This window comes from Boleophthalmus pectinirostris, unplaced genomic scaffold (genome assembly GCF_026225935.1).
Source record: "Boleophthalmus pectinirostris isolate CB_2022bp ecotype Guang Dong unplaced genomic scaffold, ASM2622593v1 HiC_scaffold_22, whole genome shotgun sequence".
NCBI lineage: Eukaryota > Metazoa > Chordata > Actinopteri > Gobiiformes > Gobiidae > Boleophthalmus > Boleophthalmus pectinirostris.
In genome coordinates, this window is record NW_026571190.1 from 40,618,886 (window position 1) to 40,628,885 (window position 10,000).

Genomic DNA, 10,000 nt, shown 5'->3' on the forward strand with positions numbered 1-10,000 from the left:
GTATTTTTTTTACGTGTTACAACTGAACAAAGTTGAGAGTAAGTTGAGAGTCATTGTGAAGGCATTAAATAAAGTTTGACTGACTTATCTGACTGTTGTGTTTCGTTTAATCTTATAGTCCAGTGCGGTTTATTTGTGAAAAAAGTTCAAAACCAGATCATTCCATGACAGTGCGCCTTAAGGCTGAAGTACAGTTCTGCGTCGACTCAACGTGCACCGCCGCCGCCGCCGTCGTTTTTGATTTATAGATCTGCGTCGAGGTCTGTGCACCGCGAAGTAATTCACCGCCAAAACACTAGAGGGCGACGATATCTGTACAGTCATATAAACGTGTGTCTGTGTGTGTGACCCGCAGACGTATAATCTCTGCAAGTTTAACATGAACCATCTCTAAAGCGACAGAAGCACAGAACAGACTCACTTTTAGTACAATGTGAGTCTGTCACAGAAAGACACTCATATTCCACTGAGTCGTGTCCTTTTTAAGTCCGACAGAAGCTGAACCTCGTACCAGGAGTGAACTGTTTTATGAGGCTTTGTTTATGTAAGTGAGTCATGCGGTTTTAAGTTTTGTTTCTGTAAAATGTAAACACATATGCACAAAGCTGCATTAAACACATTATTTCTCAATATAGTGAAAGAAAGAAAAGCCGACAGGAAATGTCTACAGAGCGGTGGTACGGACGACCAATCACAGCTCTTATCGTCTGCGTCACTTCTCCTGCTGCCTGCGGCGTTTTGATGCGTAGTTAGAAAATTTGGGAGGTGCACATCGGTCGACACAGAGGCTCTGCACAGGGGGTACGTGTCGACACAGACTCTCTGCCTCGTGACGCAGACGATTTGACGCTGGACCGTAAATTAGCCTTTATAATCCAGAGCGTCTTAAAGTGCAGAAAATACAGTAGGTTACAGTTTTACCTCGTGTGATCCTCATGATCTGGATGCTGGTGGCGTTGGGTTATATAATTCTACTGTACATAGTGGAGTTGGGTTATATAATTGTATATACAGTATAGTTGTATATATTACAGTAATACCTCGTGTGATCCTGAGTGAGGTTGGGTTATATAATCATACATATAGTTGTATATAATTGTAAATATATGTTACAGTTTTACCTCGTGTGATTCTGGACTCATGATCCTGACGACGCTGGGGTTGAGTTACATCATTGTTCTGTACATAGTGGAGTTGGGTTTTATATTTGGACTGTATAAAGTGGTGTTGGGTTATATAATTGTACATATAGTTGTGTATGTATTGCAGTTTTACCTCCTGAGCACTTTCAAGATCCTGCTGATGGTGAGGTTAGGTTATATAATCCTATATATAGTTTTATATATCGCTGGGTATCATTAAGAAGTTTAAAATAAGATAGAAACCTCAATCATTTTAATCATCGAAACAGCGAAAATGTAAAAAAAAAAAACCAAAAAACCTGTAACGCTGTGACAAAATATTGATATTTTGATATTTTTGCACACTCCTAGTTGTATATTACAGTATTACCTCCTGATGATGGTGGGATTGGGTTATATAATTGTACATATAGTTGTATTTGTATATAATTGTAAATATATATTACAGTTTTACCTCGTGCGATCCTCAGGACTCTCATGATCCTGATGATGGTGGGTTGGGTTATATAATCGTATATATATATATTTGTATATATATATTACAGTTTTACCTCGTGCGATCCTCAGGACTCTCATGATCCTGATGATGGTGGTGTTGGGTTATATAATCGTATATATTTGTATATATATTACAGTTTTACCTCGTGCGATCCTCAGGACTCTCATGATCCTGATGATGGTGGTGTTGGGTTATATAATCGTATATATTTGTATATATATTACAGTTTTACCTCGTGCGATCCTCAGGACTCTCATGATCCTGATGATGGTTGGGTTGATGGGCAGAGACGCGTTGATCTCGATCTCCTCCAGGGTGATGCCCATGACGGACAGCAGCACGATGGCCAGGTCCAGCTGGTTCCACCTCCACAAAAAACACACAAAACACACAATTACACACAATTACACACAATTACACACATGTGAGGAGTCTACAGCCACAGTCCAAAGTTATTTCCATGATTATTTACACTTCAGATTCTCACTGAAGACATCAAAACTGTTTAAAACACACGTGAAACAAAAATCAACTGGACTGACGGTTTCTGATCTGTTCTGATGTCGTTTCCTCGTCACAAACAGACCTGGAGTTGTGTTTTGTGTTTTGTGTTTTGTTTCGTTCACACATGTTTAACACACAAACCCTGCACATTTAGCCCTGTGACGTCATGCAGTAACACAGGAAGTGCTCCACTGGGTTTTTACGATGATAAACTCCCGGTTTCTTCACATAATCTTACAAATGCGAGAGTCAAAAATGATATATTTAATAAACAGGAAAAATACAAACAACCATGAGATTATAAAGTATTTAATGACCAGAGACCAGAGACCAGACCAGACCAGAGACCAGACCAGAGACCAGACCAGAGAGACCAGAGACCAGAGACCAGACCAGACCAGAGACCAGACCAGAGACCAGAGACCAGAGACCAGAGACCAGACCAGACCAGAGACCAGAGACCAGAGACCAGACCAGAGACCAGACCAGAGAGACCAGAGACCAGAGACCAGACCAGAGACCAGACCAGACCAGAGACCAGAGACCAGAGACCAGAGACCAGACCAGAGACCAGAGACCAGACCAGACCAGCCAGACCAGAGACCAGACCAGACCAGACCAGACCAGAGACCAGACCAGACCAGACCAGAGACCAGACCAGAGACCAGAGACCAGACCAGACCAGACCAGACCAGACCAGAGACCAGAGACCAGACCAGACCAGACCAGAGACCAGAGACCAGACCAGAGACCAGAGACCAGAGACCAGAGACCAGAGACCAGAGAGACCAGACCAGACCAGAGACCAGAGACCAGAGACCAGAGACCAGAGACCAGAGACCAGAGACCAGAGACCAGAGACCAGAGACCAGAGACCAGAGAGACCAGAGACCAGAGACCAGAGACCAGAGACCAGAGACCAGACCAGAGACCAGACCAGAGACCAGACCAGACCAGAGACCAGAGACCAGAGACCAGAGACCAGAGACCAGAGACCAGACCAGAGACCAGAGACCAGACCAGAGACCAGAGACCAGAGACCAGAGACCAGACCAGAGACCAGAGACCAGAGACCAGAGACCAGAGACCAGAGACCAGAGACCAGAGACCAGAGACCAGAGACCAGAGACCAGAGACCAGAGACCAGAGACCAGAGACCAGAGACCAGACCAGAGACCAGAGACCAGAGACCAGAGACCAGAGACCAGAGACCAGAGACCAGACCAGAGACCAGAGACCAGAGACCAGACCAGAGACCAGAGACCAGAGACCAGAGACCAGAGACCAGAGACCAGAGACCAGAGACCAGAGACCAGAGACCAGAGACCAGAGACCAGAGACCAGAGACCAGAGACCAGAGACCAGAGACCAGAGACCAGAGACCAGACCAGAGACCAGAGACCAGAGACCAGAGACCAGAGACCAGAGACCAGAGACCAGAGACCAGACCAGACCAGAGACCAGAGACCAGAGACCAGAGACCAGACCAGACCAGAGACCAGACCAGAGACCAGAGACCAGAGACCAGAGACCAGAGACCAGAGACCAGAGACCAGAGACCAGAGACCAGAGACCAGAGACCAGACCAGACCAGAGACCAGACCAGACCAGACCAGACCAGAGACCAGAGACCAGAGAGACCAGAGACCAGAGACCAGACCAGACCAGAGACCAGAGACCAGAGACCAGAGACCAGAGACCAGACCAGACCAGAGACCAGAGACCAGAGACCAGAGACCAGAGACCAGAGACCAGAGACCAGAGACCAGAGACCAGAGACCAGAGACCAGAGACCAGAGACCAGAGACCAGAGACCAGAGACCAGACCAGAGACCAGAGAGACCAGAGACCAGAGAGACCAGAGAGACCAGAGACCAGAGACCAGAGACCAGAGACCAGAGAGACCAGAGACCAGAGACCAGACCAGAGACCAGAGACCAGACCAGACCAGAGACCAGAGACCAGACCAGAGACCAGAGACCAGAGACCAGAGACCAGACCAGAGACCAGAGACCAGAGACCAGAGACCAGAGACCAGAGACCAGACCAGACCAGAGACCAGAGACCAGAGACCAGAGACCAGAGACCAGAGACCAGAGACCAGAGACCAGACCAGAGACCAGAGACCAGAGACCAGACCAGAGACCAGAGACCAGAGACCAGAGACCAGAGACCAGAGACCAGAGACCAGAGACCAGAGAGACCAGAGACCAGACCAGAGACCAGAGACCAGAGACCAGAGACCAGAGACCAGAGACCAGAGACCAGAGACCAGAGACCAGAGACCAGAGACCAGAGACCAGAGACCAGAGACCAGAGACCAGAGACCAGAGACCAGAGACCAGAGACCAGAGACCAGACCAGACCAGAGACCAGAGACCAGAGACCAGAGACCAGAGACCAGAGACCAGAGACCAGAGACCAGAGACCAGAGAGACCAGACCAGAGACCAGAGACCAGACCAGAGACCAGACCAGACCAGACCAGAGACCAGAGAGACCAGAGACCAGAGACCAGACCAGAGACCAGACCAGAGACCAGAGACCAGAGACCAGAGACCAGAGACCAGAGACCAGAGACCAGAGACCAGAGACCAGAGACCAGAGACCAGAGACCAGAGACCAGAGACCAGAGACCAGAGACCAGAGACCAGAGACCAGACCAGAGACCAGAGACCAGAGACCAGAGACCAGACCAGACCAGAGACCAGAGACCAGAGACCAGAGACCAGAGACCAGACCAGACCAGACCAGAGACCAGAGACCAGAGACCAGACCAGAGACCAGAGACCAGACCAGAGACCAGAGACCAGAGACCAGAGACCAGAGAGACCAGAGACCAGAGACCAGAGACCAGAGACCAGAGACCAGAGACCAGAGACCAGAGACCAGAGACCAGAGACCAGAGACCAGAGAGACCAGACCAGACCAGAGACCAGAGACCAGAGACCAGAGACCAGACCAGAGACCAGAGACCAGACCAGACCAGAGACCAGAGACCAGACCAGAGACCAGAGACCAGAGACCAGAGACCAGAGACCAGAGACCAGAGACCAGAGACCAGAGACCAGAGACCAGAGACCAGAGACCAGAGACCAGAGACCAGAGACCAGAGACCAGAGACCAGACCAGAGACCAGAGAGACCAGAGACCAGACCAGAGACCAGAGACCAGAGACCAGAGACCAGAGACCAGAGACCAGAGACCAGAGACCAGACCAGAGACCAGAGACCAGAGACCAGAGACCAGAGACCAGAGACCAGAGACCAGAGACCAGAGACCAGAGACCAGAGACCAGAGACCAGACCAGAGACCAGAGACCAGAGACCAGAGACCAGAGACCAGAGACAAGACCCCAGAGACCAGACCAGAGACAAGACCCAGAGACGAGACCGGAAACAGGAGAGCAGAGATCAGGCCAGAGACCAGACTGGAAACCGGAGACTTGAGACCAGAGACCAGAGACCAGCTTTACATTTCACATCAGCATGGCTGATTTGCATAAACTAAACTATGTGATGAAAAGACTGAAAGGTGTAAATAATTCTGCACCAAGACGAAACGGGGGAACTCAAAAAACCCGATCATAACCAGGACACTGATGTGGATGTAAACGCACTCCATCTACACTGAACGAAAAGGAGCTGTTAACTTGAACTTGAGCATTTTGAGCTTTGGAAAATGTAGACAAAGTAATAATAAAGAGTTATTCAAACACGCGTGGAAGGAAACGAAACAAAACCCAACTCCAGGTCTGTTTTTTTGAGGAGGTAACCGCATTATCACTCGGCAAAACGCTCACAAGTTAATGAGAAAATCCTGTACAAATGTCTTGATCAGGTAGAGTCAGAGTTATTTTTACAGACTTGAAAATCCAACTTGTTTTTCTTGCACAAAAACAGAAGCGCAGCCCGGAGCTTTTCCCCCTCGTGCCCCAGATCAACACGAAGAGAATAGGACTGTTTAAAGACGCGTAATTAAACGGGAGGAAAAAAAACAAAAACAAAACAAAAAACGTCTAAAAGTGTTTGAAAGAGACGGGAAACAACACACAAGAGCGAAGGAGGTCGATGGAGGACTAAACGCAGAGAGGAGAGTCTGGAATTACCCGAGAATAATGTGTTTTTTTTCTTCGTAAAGCGGTTCGAGATGCTAAGTAGATGTTTTGTTTTGCCATTAGAAGCAATAAAGTTCACGCGAGGTAAGATTAAATGGCGGTATTACGATGTGCATTGTCTTCCTACACTAATCTCAGTCACTTTTATAAGACGGTGCTGTGGATTTAATAACCTGAAAAGCAGAAAAATACACCGATTACGATACTGAGGAACAGACGCGATGCTCAATACTGATTCTGATGCAAAGACGAGAATAAAAACACTCTTTCTTTAGACAATAGACCAGGAGTGTCAAACTCATTTTGTTCCGGGGGTCCGTATCCAACCAACCGAGTTTGATCCAAAGTGTCCGGATCAGAAAACTCATGTCATATAAACCCAAAAATAACAATAAGTTCAAATATTTGTGCCGAGAAACACAAATCTATTACAGAAATCTTTTTTAATTGATGAACTCTTTCTTTTACAAAATATTATAATATTATGAACAACCTGAAACTTTAAGAAAAATACAATTTCAACACAAAGTTTTAACGTGAACTTGTTTGTAAATAAGAATAAGTCAGTTTTTGTTGTAAAATCCTGCACTCGGCTCCACTTTTCTCATGTTGGACATTTTTCTGATGAGGGTGTCACGGTCAACAGTCAAAACGATCGTCCTTTAAGAGCGTTTGGAAAGAGACAAGTCTTCATTTGTGCTGCTCTGGTGGGAGGGGCCACGTACAGAGACGCTGGAGACGCTGCTGTGATAAACACCACAGAAAATTAACAAGATTTTAATAGAAAATATCATTAAAATATTTGAGTAGAAAATCAGCCGAGGGCCAGATTAAAGGTCTTGGAGGGCCGGATCTGGCCTCCGGGCCACATGTTTGACACCTGTGCAATATACTGTGATTTTCCACATTAAATGGTACAACTTTCTTTTCTATTCCCATGTCTCTTATATCTGTGTAATTCCTCAGTGGTCCAGGTCTAAACCAAGTCTAAACCAGGTCTAAACCAGGTCCAACCAGGGCAAATACTAATGTCTGTGCTCTTATACTTGTTCTGATGCAGCTCAAGATGGTTCTAAAGACATTCAGGAAAGGTTCTGCTCTGTCCTGTCAATGGGACTTTGCTCAAATGAGGATCTAGTTTCGATCGTACTTTTAGCTTTTACAGCTTGATTCACTATGAAATGTGACAATCTTACAACACCAGTTAATGATTTTCTGCAGGTGCTGGGGTTTTGCGAGTTCAGATTAGAGAGAGACTCATGTAAAGTTCCTTTTTCAGCACGGCCAGAAGTCCCAGGCTGTAGGTTTGTGGAACTTTTGGTTAATGTTTTTCTGTGGTAAAATGTGTGTGTAAATGTGTGTCGTTTTCTCCAGCAGCTTCGTAAATCTGCTCCATCACCAAATCTTCAACCAACAAGCTCCAAATGAAGAATTTATCCACAACTATCAAGAGAAGAAAGACGAAAGTTTAAAGGCGACCAATGAAGACGCGTTAGTGAACTACTGAACAAAACTAATGTCACGGTCAGGAATAAAACAGAAGTAACTTGTTCACTTTGACTCTAGAATTGATTTCATGAGTTTTATCAGCCAAGAGACATGGGCCGAGTGTGAAGCAGCTGGGAGGAAGATCAGCTCTTCTAAATCCGAGGCTTTTCCTCTCCGGGCGGGTGGAGAGTCTCTGCCTCAAGTGGAGAAGTTCAAGTATCTCGGGGTCTTGTTCTGAAGTGAGGGGAGGGTGGAGCGTGAGATCGACAGGACAAGACAAGACAAGGAAACAGTAGCCGGTTTCACTTTGTAAAAACCGTCTGACCTGGCAGCTTAGGACTCGTTCACTCGACAGTAGGCGGGTACTTTTTTTTATTTAACCAATTGCTGCTATTTGGTCGTGACGTATGTAACGCACCACTAACTGGTGTATTAAACTTTTCCCAAATCCCGTAGGAAGAAGGACAATAACGTTTTTCCTCTTGATAAAATTCACCAAACATTCTCTTTGTTCCGGCTTTAAATCCTCGATCTCAGGAATCGTTGCCAACACAGAATGTCTGACTCTGACTTTTTTTTTTTTATTAAAGACAACAGAACATAACATTCAAAAAACAAAACAAACATCAACGTTTAACAATTGCAATATTCAACATAAAAACAAAAACATAAAGCAACAACCACAACACCACAACAAATACAAAAAAATCCTCCCCTTTTCCCCCAACCGCCCACACGACACAAAGTCAAAACAAAATAAATGTGATAGTGCAACATAAATACACCGCGAGACTCCCCAACACTGATACACTGCGGCCAATTTATAATTGAAGTTCTTTTGTCTCTCTTCCTTCCTTTTTTTTTTTTTTTTATTTTTATTTTTTTATTATAATTTTTTAAATGTATTAATCCCTATACTCAAACTAATATTTATTTTCACCATCATCAGTTCCCTTCATCATCTTTCACCATCTGTCACAATCTCAAAAAACATAACCCTAAAGGCTTTTCTTTGTATTATTTATTATTACTGTTATTATTATCACTATTATTCCTACTATTATTTCCACTACCTTTATCACTATTACTATTTTAATTATTATTAATTATTATTACATCCATAATACCTATTATTATCTCTACTATTAATTACAATAATTACAACAATAATATTTCATTATTATTATTATCATTGGTAGTAGTAGCAGTAGTAGTGACAGTAGTAGTAGTAGTAGTAGTAGTAGTAGTAGTAGTAGTAGTAGTAGTAGTAGTAGACAGTAGTAGTAGTAGTAGTAGTAGTAGTAGTAGTAGTAGTAGTAGTAGTAGTGACAGTAGTAGTAGTAGTAGTAGTAGTAGTAGTAGTAGTAGTGACAGTAGTAGTAGTAGTAGTAGTAGTAGTAGTAGTAGTAGTAGTAGTGACAGTAGTAGTAGTAGTAGTAGTAGTAGTAGTAGTAGTAGTGACAGTAGTAGTAGTAGTAGTAGTAGTAGTAGTAGTAGTAGTGACAGTAGTAGTAGTAGTAGTAGTAGTAGTAGTAGTAGTAGTAGTAGTAGTGACAGTAGTAGTGACAGTAGTAGTAGTAGTAGTGACAGTAGTAGTAGTAGTAGTAGTGACAGTAGTAGTAGTAGTAGTAGTGACAGTAGTAGTAGTAGTAGTAGTAGTGACAGTAGTAGTAGTAGTAGTAGTGACAGTAGTAGTAGTAGTAGTAGTAGTAGTAGTAGTAGTAGTAGTAGTAGTGACAGTAGTAGTAGTAGTAGTAGTAGTAGTAGTAGTAGTAGTGACAGTAGTAGTAGTAGTAGTAGTAGTAGTAGTAGTAGTAGTGACAGTAGTAGTAGTAGTAGTAGTAGTAGTAGTAGTGACAGTAGTAGTAGTAGTAGTAGTAGTAGTAGTAGTAGTAGTAGTGACAGTAGTAGTAGTAGTAGTGACAGTAGTAGTAGTAGTAGTAGTAGTGACAGTAGTAGTAGTAGTAGTAGTGACAGTAGTAGTAGTAGTAGTAGTGACAGTAGTAGTAGTAGTAGTAGTGACAGTAGTAGTAGCAGTAGTAGTGACAGTAGTAGTAGTAGTAGTAGTAGTAGTAGTAGTGACAGTAGTAGTAGTAGTAGTAGTGACGTAGTAGTAGTAGTAGTAGTAGTAGTGACAGTAGTAGTAGTAGTAGTAGTAGTAGTAGTAGTAGTAGTAGTAGTAGTAGTAGTAGTAGTAGTAGTAGTAGTAGTAGTAGTAGTAGTAGTAGTAGTAGTAGTAGTAGTAGTGACA

General features: G+C 44.2%; 1 protein-coding gene across 1 annotated transcript in view; it reads right to left on the reverse strand.

The window, feature by feature from the left end:
- LOC110170326 (voltage-dependent T-type calcium channel subunit alpha-1I-like) overlaps nucleotides 1-10,000 on the reverse strand; it is a 475,861-nt gene that overhangs the window by 102,530 nt on the left and 363,331 nt on the right. The window contains exon 32 of the mRNA XM_055158519.1: nucleotides 1,874-2,007. Within this exon, the coding sequence (XP_055014494.1) occupies nucleotides 1,874-2,007 (134 nt within the window). The remainder of the gene's footprint in view (nucleotides 1-1,873; nucleotides 2,008-10,000) is intronic.